This window comes from Pezoporus occidentalis, unplaced genomic scaffold, assembly GCF_034315485.1.
Source record: "Pezoporus occidentalis ecotype Australia unplaced genomic scaffold, CSIRO_AGI_Poc_V1 ctg222, whole genome shotgun sequence".
Lineage (NCBI taxonomy): Eukaryota > Metazoa > Chordata > Aves > Psittaciformes > Psittacidae > Pezoporus > Pezoporus occidentalis.
In genome coordinates, this window is record NW_026914095.1 from 1 (window position 1) to 22,088 (window position 22,088).

Sequence of the window (22,088 nt, forward strand, 5' to 3'; positions counted from 1 at the left end):
CAGGTTCCCCCAAAAGAGCTATCCATCCACGTCTTTTCCAGTATCAGTGGCTTATCTTAGAACCGCTGCTCTGCCACATTCCAGTGTGGGGACACCCAGGTCCCCAGGCTTGGGCTAGGAGCTCTCACAAAGCCACCCAGGTCCCACTACTGCAAACTAAGTCCCCTGTACCTTTGTGTTGCCCTGCCCCGTGCATTCCTTCCCCAGCTGCATTTTCTGGGATCTCACACCAGACACAGCCCTGCAAGGAGCATTAAGGTATCAACACCAAAACCAGCCTCAGTACCTGTGGCATGGGCAGACCCCCTGCCCCAAGGGGTGCTCAGCCAGTCTGACCCACCACTAGTGCACAGGGCACCTACCTTGGAGGCAGGAGGCCAGCAGCAGGGTGCTGGGAGAATAAGGCTGCTCCATGGAGGACAAACCAGGGTGCAGAGGTTAGCCTCACCAGTGTGGGGCACACTGCCAACCACCACAAGCAGGGCAGGGTTGGTGGCAAAACAAGTCCAACAACAACTCAGTGACCATCAAACAAACATGGAGGGATGAAACAACTCCCAGAGCAAGCTGGGAAATCTGGCAAGTAAGGGGGGTGGAGGCTGGAGGCACCAGAAAAGGTTGATGAGGGTGATTACAATCTTACAAGCACCTTCACACCTTGCTTCCTGGCTCTTCTTCCGAGTCTGGTTTCAATCAAGAATATACCAGTGGTCCATGAGCCACAGTAGACACTTTGGTTTCTGAAATTCAGACTGCAGTTCCTCAGTTAAAAGTTTTCGCTTGTAATAAATGTACTTATTTTGATTGCTGCCCGAGTGAGGGACATTTTCATCATGCCCGTCTTTGCAGAGCATTTCACCAGCTTCTGCTGTGGTGATTCTGCTTCCCTGGGTGGCAAAGGACACCTCTGTGACATGGAGAAAGTAACTTTTCCATCTCCCTCCAGATTAAAGGTCACTGTGTTTGGGGTGAGGATATTTTAGAGATGCTGCCTTGCTGGCCATTTTGCTCATAACAGTTCTATTCATCAGCATGTGTGTTGACAGACGCCCAGATGCCTTTGCTGGGGGTTTATCACATACCCCTGGATCTGGCACAGCCCACTGCCTCTGGAGTAAGAGAAGTCTGATTTGCCTCTGTAGATAAATCAAGGTGGCAAGCTGCTGGGCTACTGGGCAGGCATTTGTTTATGCAAGTGCTAAGATGGGGTGAATTCTTCTATCCTGTTCCACAGGTCCCAGGTTGTCATTGTGCATTGACCGGCTGCTCTGGTCACTCAGCTGCTGATCCTCAGTCCCACATGTTTGCTAGTGCTATTTATACCATGGCTCTAGGGTTTCAGAGGGGTTGGAAACTGAGTGCTGCTGTACTGCCACAGCGGGGATGCTTAGAGGCACCCAGAAAGGAAGTCAGGGGAGCAGTTGGAGCCAGCGAGTGCCCAGTGAACACACCTGAAGGATCCACAGAGCTGGCAACACTTGCCATGAGCCAAGCCCCAGGCAGAGCGAAGGCTGGGTGCTGGGCCCGCTGAGACAGCAAGAAGAAAAGGGGGCTTTTGTCAGTGCTGCACAGAGCTGTTTCATCCACAGTGGACAAAGGACAAAAGGTGGTGGATGCCAAGGAGTAGGTTTTAGCTGCCCATGGAGCCTTCCCATTACAGCTGGCATGACTGAGACACGCTCACAAAACTCAAAAGGCAAACAGTGATAGGGGCCGTTTATCTTTTTATTATAAATTTAGTATGAATGACCAATGGAAAAGTCACAATGGAGTACCAAGAACATTTTATCAAAAATTTAGCAGCATTGAAACAGTAATAGATTCCCAATCTCCTCCGGGCACCCCTTGCCCTTTGCCTCCCACCCACAAAACAGTAACCTTGTGCTTTCCAAAGCCGTGCAGGGGAGGTAGCTAGCCATTTTCCCCTGAGCTGCCATGACAAAATGTCATCCCAAATGCCGGTTACCACACAACACCTCCATTCATGCAGATCCAGGCTCCCGTTCCCTCCTCTCAGTCAGTAGCATGGCAGGTGGCTGGCAGGCTGTGGCATAGGATGGGGCTCACCCTAGGGAACCCAGCATCTGCTCGCACCCTTGCCATGCTCCTCACATCAGCCCCTATGTGGGGTAGCACTCCTGCGGGCGCCCATACCTTCAACTGTAAAACCAGGGCTAAGCCCAGTTCCTACTTGCTGCTGCCCTTTGCTTCTGTACATGGTGCTGCCATGCACCCCACGGTCCCACTCCTGTACCTGAGAGTGTGTGGTTGTGGCTGGATGGACAGAAAGATGGGAGACTAAGGGTCTGTTCTCCCACTGGAATTGATAGCAGTGCAACCAGGAGCTGAGACTTGAAGGGGAAGGGTAGAAGGTGAGCAGTGAGATACTTCAAATTCAACCCACAAAATGAAGTCAGTCTACTATCAGCTAGCATGGAGAACTGTGTTTTGCCTACTAAGTAACGAGAACTAAGTATTTTTGTGTGCGCTTTTTGCTTTGTTTCATTTTAAGTTACATTAAGACATGAACAGTACTATCCCCGCCTTGCTGGCAGGAGCTTGGTGAATACAACATTGAGTTAGAGGTGGGGAAACACAACACACACCCACATGTGTAGACAACATAATATCGGCAAGCTATTCCCCTGCTTCTTTGGTACTTCCTAAACTTTCTTATCCAAAATATATAAGGGAAATGCACCATTTAAAAGTTACTGTTGGTAAGTATTTACACAGCCATAACCATTACGCTATGATACACAAAGATCAATATGACATGAACAAAGTTATTTTATGAAAAGCACTTCTGCACATTTTATTTTGTTCCAGTATCTTAATAGCTTTAAAAAAATTCATGTGTTACGCAGTCCTGTACCTCGCTTCTTCTTATATCAAATGGACAAGAAACTTTTCCTAATCCATACTCTTCTCCAAAAGATTAAAAAATTGCCACCGAAATGATACACTATGTACAAATTTTACTAAATATTAAATTCTAGGCAATTATTTTCACCCCACTGATAATATAACTTAGGTATTGTTACCTACTATATGTATATATATTTCTTTAATATATAAGAAATGGCACCACATCACCATGTCACCAATATGACACATTGTTATGTACAGTAGATAAGAAGTTAAGATATGGAAGATGGATCCTCTCCGACCAGTTCTTTCACGGGAACGCTTCTCCCCTTGGTAGTAGCTTGGCCGTTTCCCCTTTTCCCAGCAGAGGAGGCTCTTCAGATGTAAGGTAGGATCCCGTACATCAGCAGTGCCATCACCCCGGCACTGAACAAGCCGGCCACCGGCACAGTCACAAACCATGCCAGGAAGATGTTGCGGAAGAGGCGCCAGTCGACGGCTTTCTTGGAGCGGATCCAGCCAACAGCCACCACAGAGCCGACCTTGGGACCACAGGGAAGAGAGAGGGAGAGACAAGGTGTGAGGAGTAGGTCTAAGAGCCTGTAAGGTGCCTACAGCCACACCAATGCCAGTCAGCTGATACCAATCAATACTCTGAGATAAAAGAGCTGCTGCTGCTGATGGTGTCTCTGTTCTGGTGGGGAGGCAGGACAGCAACACTTCCAGGATGCTTTAACCTTTATTTTTCAATGACCTCCTGTCTTTCAAGGGTCTTGGGCTCAGCCAAAGGACACTAAATAAGTTTGCGTGTTTTTCTGTCCTACTGGCTCCTGGATCAGCCAAGAGGGCAACCCAGGCAGCCCTCCACTCACACAGCACCTTACTTAGTCTGCAGGGGAGAGGGTAAGCATCCTCCAAGTCTGTCCAGACTGTGCTCTAAATCATGAGAGTAAAGGGAAAGCTGCTTTTAAGGCTCTGCTGGAGACGGTGGCATTGGGCAAGTTGGGTTAGTGTAGCTCCTGTCCCACGTGCCTGCCCTCTTGCTGTTTTGGGTTGTCCTGCCTGTTCACCCACCAGGTGCTGAACCTACTATTTCAATACTGCAGGCTATAAACAGGACAGCAACAGCAGCTGGGTCCACCCTGTAACAGAGATGGTAACCTGGCAGGGAGTAGACAGACTGTGCAAGGTTAGACCCAGTACAGCTGCCCGACATCAAACTCCTCAGTCCAAACCCTCTGAGAAAACCAGCCCTTCTGGGCCAGGCAGCCAAGCAAAGCATTGAGAGTTAAAATCCTCCCTGTGCACAGAGACATCAGGCTGATGCTATGGGACATGCAAACTGCACAGACATCAAGAGACCAGTGCTTTTGAAGACAAAACATACTGCAGCATGGGGAAAGCTACAACCTTTTCTCCCTTCACATGTATTTTCAGTTAATAAGCTCAGGTATAAACTGAGAATATTATTTTTTTTAAGAAAGAACTGGACTGATGAAAACATTTCTGGTGAAAAATAATGCAAAAACATCAGAAATGCTGCATTTTCTTTCTGCCGTGGAAGCGGCCCTCCATGGGGTCAACAAAAACATGTACATCAGTGCAAGTCTATTCAAACCACACTGTAAAGCAGCAAGAAATGTGGAAGGAACACCCTGTTTTGAAGGAAACTCCAAGACACAGCTGGGGTTGTGCTCCCTGAAATGCCATCCCTGCCTCCTCTTCCCTGCTTGTTTGCTTAATGGGAATATCAGTCCCTGCCTACAGATTAGAAGATGGATGATCCCCACGTGCAGAGCCAGGAAAGTGATAAATGCTGGGAGATCAGGGAAGCAGGGAGAGCTAGAATGGTGACATCAAATCCACATCTTTTGTTAACACCCACTTAACTTCTAACTACCGCTTAACATTTCTTTTTGGAGAAAAGAGTTACCTGTGGAAGCGAAAACTAAACTTGATATTCTAGGACTGAAAAGGCCTCAGTAAAAAGCTTGATCCAATAGGGAAATCTGTTAGATAATATTTAATCTGAATACTCCCCTGAGTGGAAAGTATGCTGTTCTGTATTTAGAAGGTGTAAGTGTATTTAGGGGTGCCCAGCTAAGAGGAACCCCACACTTATGACTCTATCAAAGAGTTAAACTGAGGAACCAGCATTTGGTTTTTCAGCATCTCAGCTGTTAGGCTGTGTTTTACATTTGGCATGTCCTTAGCATCCATCTGTCATGCTTGCAACAAGGAGCATTGCTCATTGAGCGAGCGTGCAGTCTACGTACGATAGTCTCTGAGTCCTTCCTGAAATTTAAAAGGTATCAGCAGTGATGGCATTGGTAATCTGTTTTACACATTATTAGAGTTTAGTTTATTAATAGTGATTTTGATGAACTAGAGGTTAGGAGAGTTGCTAAAACTCGGGTGTAGGGACACTACACCATCTGCAGAATTTCAGATGACAGCTACTTCAAGATTTGTTTGAAACCAGTGCAGTTTGCCTTCAGTATGCTCTGCTTAAAGCATTATAGAAATGCTTCTGGCCCTCTTGTTCTTGTGCAATGGCATATCATGACAATACACAGAACATGATAATTCCATCATAGCAACACAGAGAATATTTTTCAAAACCACAAAATCTTAATAGCAAATCAGAGCTGACAGTATGACCTCAGCAAAGTCACTTTTGGACAGAAAAAGCATTTAACTCCTGCCCTCTAATCTTATCCATACGTGAACACATTCCATCTGTTACAGCTGAGAAATGCCTGTTTGTTTCCACGTCTCATTCACTGTAGAATAAATAACAGCTTCTATGTGTAAGATTCATCATTATTATTTGCCTAACTAGCAGCAGAAAGGCAAGGTATGCACTCACACCACACTGGCTTTTTAGTGCTAAATCCTAAGGGAAGTTGAAGGGTTGCAGGCAAAGCAATGTGGCTACTGTGTTAAGATTCACAAATTCCTTTAGAGGCTCAAAAGGTTAGGTCTTTCCCTCAGGCCCTCTGGACTTGGAGACTTTCAGAGGGACTTTCCTCCCCCCTTTGACTAGTGGCAAGGATAAAGGTGCAGTTCAGGCTCTCAGCAGCATGGAGCATGGAATAGCTGCCGGGCTGTAGATTTAGAACAGGCGTATCAGGCAGTGACTACCTAACACAGAGCAAAGCCTCTGATTTAGGACCGAATGCAACTCCTGATATGAGAGGACTTGATGAAACTGTCTCAGAAGCTAATGCTTTTCTTCCTGCTACCAATTTCCTGTTTGCCACCACATCTGCTCCAAGACCTGAAAGCTGCTGCTTAGAGTTTTCCTTCATATGTGGTCAAACTGGTCATTTTCATTACAGTCTATTGTTTCACCTCAAACAGGTCTCTCTCCACCTCAGGTGTTTCACACTTCTTTGCCATTGGTTTATCTAATTGCTACATGTTCCATTGACTAGTGTTATTGAATAGTTCTTTTATTCCTTCATGGGGCCCCTCAAGAAAACAAGGAATACATCTGTTACAGGTGTTTGCTTTTTATCTTATGTTCATCACTTTGGATCTTTCAACTCAGGATCTCATTTTGGTGAAATAGTCAGTCAGTTATAATAATGTGACATCCTGGAACAGCCTAATCCTATTGCGAAGTGCATCTTCCCATTAAGAATGATCCATCTAATGAGATATAGTAAACTACAGGGAGCAGACACAGACTAACCATGTTACCTGCTTTTATGGAAGTATTTTTTAAAGAGAATTATTTTGTTCCACAGTTAGAAAAGACCAAGCTTTTAACTGTAGTGAATCAGTGAATGCCTCCTAATGCCAGACTCTCATTAGCTTATGGCTTCCAAGACATTTTCTTTTTAACTTCAGTCTATTTGTCTGCACCAAAGTGTATTATTTTCTCTTTTACAGCGGTTGGCTAGAAGTGCTTCAGGCACACAACTGGGATAATCAAAGCTGTATTATTCTCCCTGGCAAATTCTTCTTCATGCATTTGATATACCAGTCAGCTTAAAGGGAGCTGGTTTCAGGCTAGCATTTTTAGAAGTGGATCACATTGTTATTATTTTTCGCCTCTCTACTTGATTCAGTGGAACCAGAGTTCGGCCAATGCCAGGAAATCTGAACAGCCTTTCAAAGCAGCTCAGTCTTGGCTGCTTCTCAAAGAGCTCTACAGCAGAAGAAAGAAATGATTTTGCAATAGAGGAGAGCTTTCTGAAGAAATTGTTTTCACTAGAAAAAGGCCAATTGAACCAACTTGGGACGTTTTGCAGGATGTGTAGATTTCATTGACTCTTTCACTGGAAACCAGGTCAATGTCACAGGCAAGGATGCCTGACTTCTTGCCAGCCCGCATGCCATGCCATGGAGCAGTTAGCCCCCAAAACCTTCCTGCCCCAGCCAGAGCTGGAAGGGCTCCATGGTCCCCAGGGTGCAGCAGCGAATCCTGCAGGATCTGGCTCTGGTAGGGCTTGGTGGTATGTGCCAAAGCAGAGGGGCTTTGCCACTCTGGGGTCTCTGATTTCAGAGGGCCTTCCACTCACCCTGCCAGCGGGTATGGGGTACAGACAGCTCTGTGCTTCCAAGAGCTTGGGAGTCCATGGGGAAGCAAAGGAAAGAAAGATGGAATTTGACATGGGAATTTCCTGGGGAACAAAATTCCAAATTCCCACTATGTTCTTCTAGCAGTGTAAATGTCCACATGCTCCCTGTTGCCTACAAGCACTATAAATGTCTTTTCACACAACGTATCATACGACATCATTAAATTCTGCTCATTACCCAGCTTATATCTATGCTTTGAACTGGTCAGTGTTTTGCTTTTGTTTTCTTTTTAAAGCCAAGAACCTTGTTCAAAGAACTAATTACAAGGGCCATATTCTGTCTTATAATGCACAAAAGTGAGGACAGGTTGGTTTAAAAGAAGAGAGACATTAAAATGTTAGCTTAATGATGTAGCAGTGTTTTTTTTTTTCATACAGGTGGCTCTAAAATACACATAACTGGGACACACAAACTACAAATCTATGTTATTTTAATATGTCTATATTAGTTCGATACAATTATGAAAGGGTGAAAGATGTTCCAGACTTTTGTGCAGTTACTTCTAATGCTGACTTTGCTTAGCTGTACTGGCTTTAAAAGTGGTCACTGTTACTTTGCCATTGCTGTCTGTATGGCACATTGCATAGTGAAGGCAGCCTGCAACAATTGGTATCTCTTGTATTTTGTTATGGTTTGTCCTATTGATGTGATTTACTGATGTGATCACTGCAAACTCCAATACCTTGCAATGGGTGGAGCTTATTGGAATACCCACATTTGAGGCTACAAGTACCGTTAGCGCACACATTACTTCAATGCAAAATCCACTGTGAAGAAATAAAAAAAAAATAAAAAAAAGACAGATGGAAAACCTGTAGTAAAAGAGTTATATGCAGGAAATCCCATGCCATGCACTTATCAAGAAAGTGAAGTATACATGATGAATGGTGCGCAGCCCCTGAACAAGGAGAAACGCCACCCAACCAGGTTCAAATGGCACCGTCGGGGGAAACCAGGCTTTCCCTTGTAATCAGTTTGCTTTAAAATTGAGGTCGCATTTTTGTAAGTGCTGTTTTCCTTTAACCACAGCTATGGAGTTCACACTGTGCCCGACTGCAGCAACTTTACTGTGACAACTCCAATGCATTTTTTGGACCTTGATTATTTTCCAGTGGTGCTGAGGCACCTCTGCCTAACAGTCCTCCTCGAGGGGCTGTTTTCCCCTCGCCGTGCCATTATCTGCTGGCTCAAGCAGCACAATTTTAAGATGAATAGTCCAGACTGCCTTGACTGCAGTCGCTGGGCAAAGGCATACCTTGCAGTGTGTAGTACTGACAGGAAGTCCAACATTGGAAGCTACCACAACTGTGAACGCCGAAGCCAACTCAATAGTGAATCCACTGCGGGAAGCATAAGAAAACACTTCACAATCACTCTTTGCATCAGCTTGGACTGATACCTTGCAGTGTGCCAAAGCCTTACCCGTTTCTTCTTTCGACTGTTTATCTCCAACTGATTTTTGTCACAGGAATAAGTTAAGAGAACAAAGAAGGGCTGAATAATGGGAATGGCACAGGCTAGTCATCTGTAGTAACCCGGCTGCACGGCTCATTGCATCATGGACTTTTACTACTCTACGCTGTGGTGAATCATGCCTAATTAGTAATTCAGTTAAGCACCAGCAGAGGTCGAGTACGCATTAAGGATGAATATTACTGTAATAAATACATATGGTTTTAATAGTCTGAAGCACACTGGGAAAGCCACTGTAATCTCGCCATTTCCAAATGCGCCTCCTGCCTCATTAATTAGGTCATCAGCAAGAGACTGTTCACTTAGACCTCTACACCTCAAACACATCCCGTATTAGTTTACAGGGTTATCTTTTTTCCTTTTCTCTCTTTCTTTCTCTTGCTTTTTTTGCATTCTTTCACTCTCTCTCCTTTTTCTCTTTCTTTCATTTTTCAGAAAGACAGAGAAGTTAAAACCAGTTATCATTAAAATCAAAGCACAGCAAATCCAGAAAACTGCATTATAAACAAAACACTGGCGTAGCAACTTCTCAGATTGGTTCACATGCAAAGTTCACACGGCTGTAATGACAACTGTGCACCTACCTTGATGGTGTGATTGGAGTGAGGTCTTTACCCATGGTCTGGATAACTCTTCTACCCCAGACCCAGAGACCCACACAGATCCCAACACCTCCATAAAACAGCAGCCAGATGGGAGTCGACGCTTCTTGCATTACACCACCTTGCTCATAGATAAGCCAGAGCGCAACAAGGGGACCGATTGCATTGCTGGAGAAACAGAAAAGCACCACACAAGTTATAAAACTGCAGATAATTGCCTTGAAAGAAGTCTCTTATTTTCTGTATGATTTTTCTTCATTGCGTGTGCAGCACTGCTCTGACTTGACCTTACAGGCAACAAACATCCTTTCTCGCTTGGAAAGGCTGCAGCAGGGGACTCTTATCATGTTGCTTTTTCAGTTGACACTTCATCACTGACAGTGGCACTGACAGCAAATGCTGAGAGGAATTTCTCTTTTACAAATCATTTCCTGAAATGACAGTCAGTAATACCTCATTAGGTTTGCTCTGGGACAAACACTAGTATTTTCAGTACTAACTTGAAGTTATATTAAAAGATAGCAATTTGAGAGCTCTGCATCTTTAAAATTCAAGTATTAAATTAGCTTTTTTTGTCAAAGACGGAAATTAAGAAACAAAATTACCATCGCAGACAAGAAGATACAAATATAATCTAGTCTGACAACCTCTAATGTTTGGAGATATGATCAGAATGCGTCTGGGAAGGTGACTTAGACCACTTCAAAAACATTGTAGAGCTAGTCAGACTGGATCAGAGAGGATGCCTTGGTGACACAGAGCTGGTGTAAGCCTTTTTTTCTACCTTGCTGCTGCTGTCTAAAGAAACACTGGAAATCAGCAACACTGAAGTCCCCACTCCTAATGCAGGTCACTTGATATTGGTGGCTGGAATCTCCAGTGCCTGGACGTCTGACTGTTTATTCTGAAAAAGCATCAAGTTTCTAGACATAAGGGTTAGAGGAAAACATGAAAGCTGGTATCCAGTTACTTTAGAGGCTTAAATACTAAAAAAGCAGTTAAGAACTTCAACATCCCCTTTTTCTTTTTGCAGTTCTTTTGCTAAACTGAGTAGCTGCTTGCCCTGCTGAGCAGCATTTATCCTCAACCACAAAAGCGTAAGAAAAGAGGTAGTGCTTCATGAGAAGAGCAGAGCAAACCTGTCCAACGTAATTCAAAAAGCCTGAAACCAGCAGGAAGCTCCCCTCTTTGTAAAACGATAAGGAGAGATGGTCACAGCAAGCACTGCAGGCAGGACTGACAGCTATGCTCGCCCTGCAGCCAGGACCAGCTTCCTGGTCTCGCTCCAAAGCGCACAGATGGAGTAAGCGCCAGTTCTAACATCATATAGTGTGCAAACCAACCCACCATAACTGACAGTTAATAATTGATTTGAATCCCATCTCTACTAGATACAAGATGCTAGGGGCTGAGTGCTAATTGTCAAGAGATGAGGGTCCTCGGCATTGCAAAGCTCGGCTCATCTAAGCAACACAAGACCCTCCTTTCTTATGGTCCTTGAGAAATCAAGCTCTAAACCCTGAGAAGAGGTCCTGCAAAGTAACACACAACAACATTCAAGCTTCAAGGCAAACGAAAATACTTGAATATGCCCTTTGATATAAAAAGGAAGAGAATGATTTACAGTTGAGAAAGATGATGAAAATAAATTAGTGAGATAACATAGATAATATAATCCAGTGGGTTTCAAGACACTGGGTAGTATGATAAAGAACTAAATACACTTTAAATAAAGAGTGATTTCCACTAGCAAAAATGACTTTAAAATTCTGGTCTGATACTGTGCCTGAGTATGCATTTACTTGTTGAGCTTTTGCATGAGTGAAAGGATGTTAGACAGAAAGTCCTTAGTGCCTAAATGCAAGAGTTATTTTACCTTCAAGGAAGAAGGAGTTCTTGATTGAAGCATTTCTAATATTTTAAAGTTGACCTGCAACTTCTTTGGCAGTGTTTTCAGGTGCGGATTAAATTATTTGCACATTTAAATGCCTTACTGTGCATAGAAAAAGAAACGTAATTCGCTGTACCTTCAACTGATGAATGCAGAAGGATGCATAAAGGCAACTAAAACATTGATCAGCTGAAGTGGAAACCGATCATCCCTTCTTTTAGTGCTGTATGACATGGGACAACCTCCCTGTTGAAAATAACAGGTACATTAGGAGCAAGCCCAGGCACTGATTCCTAACTGTTCTGAAGAGATTATGAATGGATATTTGTCAGTCCTAATGTAAATGGGAAGACAGAAAAGGCTTAAAAAACTATAGCGGCAAACTATGCTCTTTTATACTAAAATCCAGTTTTAATTATTTGCAAATGCTACACCTCTGTGAATCAACTAAGCTTAATCCTTGAAGAAAAGGTTATTTTCTTATTTGTGGTAATGGAAGGCAAGACAAGGCAAAGCTCAGCTCCCTTATGCTCAGTCTCAGAGAATCCGAGTGGCTGATGCTGCCCAACAGATCAGAAGAGATGACACTGAGGCCCACAGAGGCAGCACTTCTGATACCTTCCCTGTAGAAAAAGAAAGCAGAGGAGCACTGGATCCATATGTGCTTGGAAGGCAAAAAGGCAATTAATTAACTGCATTTTCACTTGGGGGTATCTGCACTACTGGTTACCTAAGCCAGAGAGACATTCTCCTCTACCTGTAAATCACGTTCAACCTGACTTAAACATTCAGCTTGCAGGGGCAATGGCATCTCCCAGCCCAAATGCCTGCAAGTGGCTACCAACCGCCAGCAGACTGGCAGTGGTGTGCAACTGATCTACCACCATCACGGCTCTTCAGAGGGCTCCTTCAGCTTCTGGATTTGCTGAGTAGGTCCAGTCCTAGGGACTTGTGGTACCAGTACTTCCTATGCCAATGGTGGCCTGTCCCACCACAGAACTGCCAAAAGCTCACAATGAATGCATCTGACTCATGAACTGCATACATCAGCTTCAAGACATTGCCACGAACACGTGCAATCAGCCATCCCTGGGACTAAGAAGAGTTCACTGATAGGAGACAAGTCCCAACAGGAGAGTAAGATAGAAACAACACAATAAAAACATAAAAAGACATTGTTAGATTAGAGACTTTGCTTTGAGACCTCCTGCAATTAAGTGATGTCTCCTACAGCTGGGTGACTAAGCAGATGAACCACAAGGATGCTGGCTAGATGGGAATGTGGCATTCACAGTATTTCCCACTGGTTCCATCTCATTTGACTCAAGACACGACAAGCAGAAAAAAGACCTCAAATCTTCCATTCATTTGGCAAAGATTCATTCCTCAAATCTATTTTCAAGAAGTGATTTTCTCTTACTCTCCCACTCAGCTCTTCTACTTGTCTTAACTAACTCTGCTTTGTGCTGAAGCTCCAAGTCCTATTTGTGGTAGGTTAGAGGAAGTAGAAAAAAGTCTGAGATGGTCACCCAGGGCTCTGAACCCCTACCAACATCTACCTATGTGTAAAACTGCCATTAGGTTCCTATGTAACTGAAGCACTTTCAAGGATGTTACTGCATTATTTAGCTACTGGGTTGAAAAGCCAAGGTAAGCTACTCCTGTCACGGTATAAACTTTAGTTTTGCACACCTACACGTTTTCCCACTGAGCATGAGGATGGCCATTCCAAGTTAATCTTAGGATGAATTTATAAAACATTATGGCATCAGCAGCCTGAGTCTACCTGTCATGAAGTGTATTCTCCATGCCCAGTATTTTTCACCATCTCTGTGGGCTCTGCCAGCCCCAGTTACTCACAGGACAAAGGACACTGCAACAGGGGTGGTGCACAGGGGCTGTTTGCCTTCCCTGGAGGCGCGGTACAAGACTAAATGCCATCTACAGTAATGCTTGTACTTGCAGACGTGTGTCACAGTGGTTCAGCGAAGTGCTGCTGAGTGCTTCCCAAGTGCTGCCTGCCCCTCATGATGATTTTGCTAGCTCTCTCGACTAATGTGAATTGGCACAACTTCTCTTCCTCTGCTTGCTTGTGCCAGCTGAGAATCTGTCCCGCACCATTTATAAAGCTGTTGTGAAAGACAGCATTTGACAGTGAATCTGAACTATAAATAGAGCTGGCTTCTCCTCTTCCCTGTGAGACAGATAGTATTACCAACAAAAAAAAAACCTACATTCAGCTACATTGAGACAGGCTTAGAGTTTCTCATGCACACATACATGAACAGAGATTTTTGGATACCCTTGGATCACGAGCCCAGGCCCTTCTCTGGAGGAAGAATTGCAACCATTTTGATTTGGACTTTTTTTTTTTTTTTAGTAAAAAGTAAAGGGGTTTTTTTCAGTAATGGAAGGATGCCATCAGCTGAATGCTCTATCACCAAATTCCATCAAACTTGTCGTAATGTTTTATGAACTAGCAACATTGCTGTTACCTCACTGCTTATTTCAGGGCAGTAGTGAGTTGCTCAAAAAGACAATCTAATTGTATGCTCTGAATAAGCTTTATGTTATAAGGCACAATCTACAGGCTACTTGATGACTGTGCACTGATTCTCTGCTACCTGAAAAAGGAGGCTGTGTATTAGCAACTTTTTCTGGTTGAGTGAAAGAAGCTGGAGACATACATTAGCGCTGATTAAAACTGAATAGCCATACGAGACATCTATATTAGGCTTCAAATATTACAAAGAAAATTACACAATCCCTAGTCATTTGACTATTTCCCAAACCAGGATTTCATAAACGAACTTTCCACGGGGTAAATAAGCGAGGTGAGGTTTTTGGATGTGCTGCAGTTACGCCTAGAGACATCACCCCGTTGAGTAAGGATGCAAGATAGATACGCCTGTCTGAGCCAACAGGAAAAAATTATGTCCTAATCTCCAGAGATCTCAGATTATCAAGAGAGTTTTATCCTAGCTCCAAGAACCAGACAACTTTGAAATGGTGCGTACACCATAGCACAATAACAGTGTGTCACAGCTGTGCCCTGTGAAGTGCAAAGCTTTGTGTGCATTAATGAGTCAGGAAGGCTACGTATTCTTTTTGCAGCTTATCGCTGCATACTGCAAATGCTGGCCCTGAAACACCAACTCCCTGGACCCTGGAGGACTAGGTCCATCCTCTCCTTTTGCCCACCAGCATCAGCCTTCCCCCCCCAGCAAGCCCGGTCGTGGGCCCTGCTCAAAGCAGGATGAGGAGGGATTCCTGCGCCCACCAGAGCCCCCCGATTGCTTGCTGCTTCTCTCTGGCTGGCCTGCACGGCACAACAAAGACACCGTGTACCTGTACAATAAGGACACAAGTGAAGATTCATATCTACTGGAACTGCAGTTCCAGGACAGACTGCTATTAAAAAGGGAAGAAATCAGATTTGAGGCTGCTCTCAGTAATTGTAATGCACGTATTAGCTTCCTAAATATTCTAAGTGATCTTGACTGCAGTGCTCAAGGAGGAAATAAGAAATACTCATTTTGTAATCCAGCCTTATTATAGCTCCTTTAGACTCCTTATTTAGCCAGGAGACTGATTCCCACTAAGCTCCCTGTGTGCAATAAGATACTGGCAATATTCTGGCCCTTCCTTCCTTTAACCCCATTGCTTTTAAAGGAAAAGGGGAAAATACAAGTCCAACTGCTGTTTGTGTGCTCTGGCCTAAAAATCTAGTGAAACCTGTAGGGAGGCAAAAGGAGAAGTTTCCTTTCCCTGCATTTTGGCAAAGCACGTTACTGCCTAGTTTCACTTGCATTGCTTTGCTCAATAGTTTATGCCCTATCTGGTAGTAGTTCAGTTTCCCTAAAATACTGAAAGAATGTGTAAAAATAGCTCTGAAATAGTTTTAAATCGTGTCTTCAGTGATGTAGCCTATATCATCTGAATAATAAGAGAGCCACTCATTGTCAAGCTTATGCCATAGATCTACATGGCATTACCTGCAGACTCTAACATGAATAACCCCTTTTTCCAATAATACTGAAGTATGAATAGGCAAGGGTAGTCCTGAAATCCTCCACATGAAATTTAATTAAAGCAGCCACATTCAAACAATTTATGCAGCAGGAACTTAGCAAAACTGAGATCCCCTGCACAAGTGTGAAGAGTCTGCAAGCAGGTTTCTCCTCACTACAACAGCTAAACCTCAGTACCTGCCCCTTGGCATCCACGGACATAGGTGGGTGGCATGGTCTGTGGTCACCCTCTGCAGATGGAGCATCATGTATCTTGCCATCACCACAATAATAAACCAACCTTTCTCCATCGCTAGACACAAGCCAGGGCACACCGCTCCTTCTGTCATTCCTGGGTTTTCTCCTGTGACAGTGGGAATAATGGCCTGAGGTGGAGATGGCAGGTACGAAGGGACAGAGGAGGCTACCCATTTATAGGAGAAGAAATCTGAACGAGAAGAGACTAAGCACATGCACAGACGGGTGTGTAGGAACATGAGGCTCAAGCTTTTTTCACAGCATAAACAGCAGATTTTAATCAGCAAAACTCCTGTGGAACTACAGTGTCTTTCTGTAGGTCAACCTGCTTCAAATGCAAGCATTCAAGGAAGAATGAGCTCCAGGGAACGCTTGGGTCAACAAAAACATCTTCTCATTTGCGTGGATGGGCTGTGGGGCCAACACACAGTTTGCTCATAGCTTTCTCATTCCCAACCCAGTAGCAAAGCAGCCACAGCCACTGTTGTGCTGAGCACAGGAGATAGCTATGGGTTTAGCAGTCCTCTCCAGACACTTCCAGAACATCCTGCCCACCTGCGCTTGGTTTCAGGAACTAGTTAATTCAGACATGCTTCCAGACTGTGAAACACAGCATAAACCTTACAACTCCAGTGACTCCCCCACTACCCACATTTATTTATACAGGTAGGCTGCTGTGGCTGCAGCACGGAGCTTCATTATTCCTGCTGAACCAACCCATCCATATTTACAGAAAATAAGCTCAGTCCAACTCAACCGTAGGTGCATATTATCCCCGCTGGCCAACAGCGCCCAGGCTCCTGGCCTCTTGGGAAACCTGGCTCTCAGCAAGCATTTAGGAAGCTGGCAGTCCTCCTTGTGTCATGCTCCTGGCCCAGGTCTTTTTTTCCATCCTGCCCTTTTCATTCTCCTGTTGCCCTTGCAACGACCTGACGTGCTCCCTTTGTGCTCGGGTGCTGAGCCAGTGGGACCTGCTCACTCAGCGCCACTAATTAACTTCAACAACAACATTTTTTGCAGCAGTTCTGTCCCAACACATTTAGTTGGGATTTTAAATTCTTTAGATTTCATTGAGCCCATGTGCACGATGGTGTCACAAGGCTCTCGGCCCGGCTCAGTTAGTCCCAGCCCTGGAAGGGCTCCAGCATCCTTGACACAGCACATATAAGCTCCATGGCAGGGGGGCAGGAGGAGATGGTCTGAACAAAAAACAGTCACCCAAACAAGGAGTTACCATGACTCCCTGTTGCTTTTAACGCACAACTGCCCCAGCCAGGATCCCTGCTGATGTCAGCCCAAACACAAGCCCTGACTGCTACAAACATCAGCTCCTACAGCAAACATAGCTGGTATCATCATGATGCTAAAAAGCATGATCTTGGAACAAAGTGGGGCCTAGCTACCCTTATTATGAGTTAGTTCTGCAGTCAAAGGCAAAATATTGTTTTAGCTCTTCCAGGTCAGGGGTAAAGCCTGGACAATGAAACAAGGTAGATTTCCCTTTGATTTTTTGCCCACTAAAGTGCTATCCAAACTATATGAGACACTTCTGCTCCATAAAGTGTTTCTGAGTTGCATCATGGATCAGTCCATACCATATGCCTCATGCTCAAATATGCTCCAAAACAGGTGAATCATTTAACTACCTGCAGTTTTTAATTTTTGTATTAGCTTTTAATTTTTCTCTCTTTGCTTCTCTTATGTGCTCCCGTCCCTTCAAGGAATACCAGCAAACAGCCTGATGGAAAATACATAGAAAGCATAGGAACAAGTGAGTTCCAGGGTGCAGAAAGAAAATGCAGGAAACAAACCCAGAGGAAAAGATGTGGTCAATGGAGGTGCCCTAAATACACGAATGAGGAGTTTAAAACCAAATGCAGAGGAAAAGGATTTTAATGACAGGATTTAAGGCTGAGGGAAAAAACTGAGAAGCAGCTTGACAGCAGCACCTAAAATGAGAAAGAAATTGAACGAAGGAGGGACATGGAAAGACAGCAGCCTTCAGTGGAGGATGGACTTCAAAGGCTTGCTTTCTACAGAAATGTGGACAGCAAGGCACGATACTAGCTAGGTTCTACCACACTATTTTTAAAACAGCTCACTGCCTTTCAGGCTCTGCAGATCCTTATGCAATATGTGGAGGAGCCAAAAGCCCAGTAAGAAGTCTTCTGCTCTGCTAGACAAAGACTGGCAAAATGCCTCTGCTACATAATCCACAGGATAGAAATCTGCATTCACAGTGTTTTATCTACTCAACCTTTTTGGCATACAAAAAGGTCTTTAATTCTTATTGCTGGACTGCAGTACAACTGTAAGGATGGGTTCCTATCCAGTCCTACACCCATGACCACCTTGCATTTCTATCAGCTTTGACAAAACAAAGCTAACTTGTTCTTTAGTTCTGCAATTACATGAATTCAGCTTTAAGAAGAGATTCTGGAATAAAAGCATTTAATAAAAACACATACTTCCTGGCAAATTTGGTGGGATCACTGACAGAAACAGAGATCTGCAGTACACTAAAAAGTATGACTTTTCAGGAAAGGATATTGCCAAGACAACAAGCCAGTCCAAATGCAGAATTCTGGGGGAATTAGACTTTAAGATGCAACAAAGCATAGAGTCCAAATGTTGTCTTTCATCCTGGCTGCCTCTTTTCAACAACAAATTTGCTTTCTGAACTGACTGCATCCTTGCAGATCTCTTCTAACAAATTCTGCTACCCTTGCCTCTTACAAAAAAGGCAGGTGATGCTTGCATAAACATGTGAGTCGTTGAGAAGTATGTACAGACATCACCTACAGGGAATAAAGAGGCAGGGGGACCTACTGGCATAGGCTATGAACTCTGTGGAACGGTATTACCCAGCGTACGTTACAACAAATACCAGTCGTGTTTGTCCTTATTCCTATGTTCCCTTGGCACTTGATGCTGGCCACTTGCAGAGCACGGGTACAGGCCTCCACGGGACTTTGCTCTTGCCTGGTGTGATACCTGGTAAATCATTGCAAGTACAAAGGGAGTAATAACAAGAGTGAAGCCAAGGCAGCTGTTCAGAAAGCCCTCTTCCAAACTCCCAGGACACTGGATGGGCAGGGATGGGAGAAGACAGGTTTGTAAATGTTTTCAAGATAGGCTGTGAGTTAAACTGCATGGCAAACAAGAGTGAGGAGCAATAATTGTTCTCCTTGCTGAGTCAGCAGTGTTTGCCCAGATGCCTAAGGAGGACTATAAAAGTTACAAACACTGCAAAGCCCCACTGCAAATGCTGAAACAAATACCCTCAGGGCACAGCAAGGGTTCAGCGGGAAGGGGACTCAGTATGGCCCCAGCTACAACCCAAACAAGGACCAATGCTTTGATAAGGCCTTCAGGGGGCCTTATCACAATACAGGAAAGATCACCCATTAAATACCATGTGGATCATTCCAGGCCTAGGGAACAGGCAGTCCAGCCACATCCTAAAGGAAAAATACTCAGTGCTTCCAGGGGCAGAGCAAAACACCCGAACTGCCCTTCAGCCACATTCCAGCAAGATGGCAAGGTGCAACAGGGCCCTGCAAATACATCAATGTTACAAGCAGATAAGCAATGGGAGTGCAGACAAGGAAGGTATAAAACACTCCATCCTTGGCATACATCCTATGTCCTTTAGTCAAAAGTCTGTACTTTGTCGAATAAAACAGAGCCAAGCCTTCAAAGCGAAAGAGGTTTGCAAATGAGTGAGTGAAGAGACACTGTTTCACCAGGGTCTGACCAGATGATGGAGGAGAAAGAGCTGCAGATAAACATCTCTGAGACCAACTTCAAGACTCTGCCAGCTGCCTGAGTCAACATGAACATGAGATAAAGATTTCGGGAGCATGATCCTTTTCCTTTATTCCTGGGAAATGATGTTAGTGCTGTAGGAGTTAAAGACAGACACACGTAAGCCAAACGCCTGGCGGATGAACTCACTGGCTTCTTCCAAACTCAAGGAGCAACTCAGTGGCAATAGTGGCTCTCGATAAAACTCTTGCTGGGGAGTACTGCATGCCAGAACTATGCTTGGAGATGGGAAACTTCTTTAATGAGCACTAGGAGATGAGCCATAGCCCATGTCCCCTCTCTGCATAAGGCACAGGAACGTGCCTCAGGGGTAACTTAGTTTATTTTGGTAAGAGAGGTGTGGCAGCTGGAGAAGTTGCATGGGCAGTTTCTAACTTCAGTAGGACTTTGATGTTAAGGCTTGTTAGATTTTCTGGGTTATTTTGTGATACACTGCCTCACACAGCCCTAGACCCTGGAAAACTCAAAAAGATTCAGCAAAGGGAAGTCTTTAAGGGCTGCAGCAATCAAAATGAAGACATTCTTCACACACCTCTTTTCACAATATGACAAAAGATGAAATCTATCTCATAACAAAAGTAGTCTAAACCTCTCATTTGCTGATGGTCTCTGATCTTGCAGTTAAAAAAGGCTGCAAACTCTGCAGGGTTGGGACTGTCCTGTTTGTTTTTACAATGGTTGGCATGCCAGGGGGAGTCTCAGTGCCTCAAAGCTTATCAAAATTAAACCTGAATTAAACTAATTACTGCAAAATTATTTAGCAGCAACTAAAAAAGATGTTAATAATGAGAAGAAAATAAGCCTATGACTGAGCAGCCCAATTTCTGGAAAGCACCAGGGGCATCAGTGTCACATGCTTTGTGAAACACAGCCCTGATGATCATCTGCCTGCAGACATGAATACACTTTCCTACCAGCCAAGCTGGCAAACCTTGCTCCAAGCACTTAAACTGCAAAATCGCTGGCTTGTGAGATCTCATCCTCTTACCTGACATCATTACCTCCATGGGCAAAGGATCCAAAGCAGGCTGTTAAGATTTGGAGGAAGTGGAAAAGTAGATGGACCTGAGACGTGTCTTTCTCTTCCTTATCCTCTTCCACGGGTTCAACTGGGGGCCGGTTAGGCTCTGCAAGTTCAGAGGCCAACTTCATTTCCACCCCACCTTCCTCTGCCTCAATCTCTGCCTCGGCCACTGCGTTGCAATAGCTGGAGTAGCTGTCATAGCGGACTCGCTTCTTGGAGTAGGAAACAGTGTCTCCCACTAACTTCTCACTGTCCTCTGAAGTTGACGTATCCGCTGCCTTAAAGGAGGAATGCACAGGCATGCCACAGATAGCAGCTGTGTAACACGTATAACTGTTGTTGCGGCGTAACAGTTTGTAGTTGTTTTCTTGAGCAGGCCTCTCGTCGGTGGCCCTATCCAGGTGTATTTTGTGGAGCAAGTCTTTGTATAAACCTGAGTCCTTGTGCACAGTGTGATAAACGTGGCCATCGCTCCTCACCTGGCCATCGAAGCTGAAGGTGCCATTGGAAACAGGTGATTTCACTGAGGTGTGCGTCATTGAAAATGCCCTTCCTAAAACGACAGAGATCTGGAGGTTTTATTTCTACAAAATGCAATGCAGAAAGCCCCTCCCTCCCAATTTGTGAGGCAATAAACAGGCAGAAATCCAAGAATGCTGGACAAAAAAGATCAACTTGCAATAGATTGTATTCAATTCACTGCAAAATAAACTCTCTCATCTTCTGTGCAAAAAGAGCATTGTACCACCATTGGGTCTCCCCCAGACACCCTGTATGGCCTGCAGCAAGTCTCTGGGTATCAGCTATTCAGAGGTGATACCTGAAGGTGAAATTCTCAGGTTTTTTGAAAAAGTAATTTTGATAAAATTCTTCTCTTGTAAAATAAGCTCTACTTTTGTGAGCTTTTGAACTGAACAGGCATAATGAGGAATCCCGGAAAGGTGTTTTACTGTAATTTCATACTGAAGATGAGGTTACCCCTCAAATGTAACTGCGTTCGAGAGGCATTTACATAATTTAAAAATAATTTTAAAAAGAAAAACAGTTACTGTGCTGCAGAAAGATCGCCTCAGCTATTCCAGCATTCTGTACATCTTATGTCTAGGAACATGATGCTAACTATTCACAATGTATACATCTAACAGTAGCATACACTGCAGGACACGTATCACAGCTAAGGCAATATTTCACAGTATCACAGTATGCTGGAGATTGGAAGGGCAATATTTCTGCCAGAGCAGGAACAAGAAACTGTATCACAGTATGCTGGAGATTGGAAGGGACAAATTTCTGAAGAAACTGTTTCATTTCCTTACTTCCCGGATTTCCCCTGTGCAATATACAGAATTGGGTTTAGCTATTTTTAAATTGGAAGCATGTGTCATGGCTTCATGTCATGACTTACATGATTTTGTAAGCAGCAGTTGAATGTTAGGCATTTATTAACCAAATTACAGGGCTGTGCAGATGTTAGCAAAGTGATATCAAAGTCAGCCGACTGCTAAGTGTGTGGGGGTACAATCCCACTACACGAGAACAAAAAG

At 44.2% G+C, this 22,088-nt stretch overlaps 1 protein-coding gene across 6 annotated transcripts in view; it reads right to left on the reverse strand.

Annotated features, from left to right (window-relative positions):
• Positions 1 to 1,707: 1,707 nt before the first annotated feature.
• The window catches only part of SLC20A2 (solute carrier family 20 member 2), a 58,003-nt gene continuing 37,622 nt past the window's right edge, over positions 1,708 to 22,088 (reverse strand). For 4 of the 6 annotated variants that reach the window (XM_062620612.1, XM_062620614.1, XM_062620615.1 and 1 more), the window contains exons 8-11: positions 20,509 to 21,097; positions 9,516 to 9,701; positions 8,714 to 8,798; positions 1,708 to 3,410 (exon numbers count right to left, since the gene is read on the reverse strand). In XM_062620612.1, the coding sequence (XP_062476596.1) occupies positions 3,246 to 3,410; positions 8,714 to 8,798; positions 9,516 to 9,701; positions 20,509 to 21,097 (1,025 nt within the window). In that variant the 3' untranslated portion in view covers positions 1,708 to 3,245. Of the gene's footprint in view, positions 3,411 to 8,140; positions 8,226 to 8,713; positions 8,799 to 9,515; positions 9,702 to 20,508; positions 21,098 to 22,088 lie in introns of all 6 variants that reach the window. The other 2 variants (XR_009965195.1, XM_062620613.1) reach the window with 2 other exon arrangements.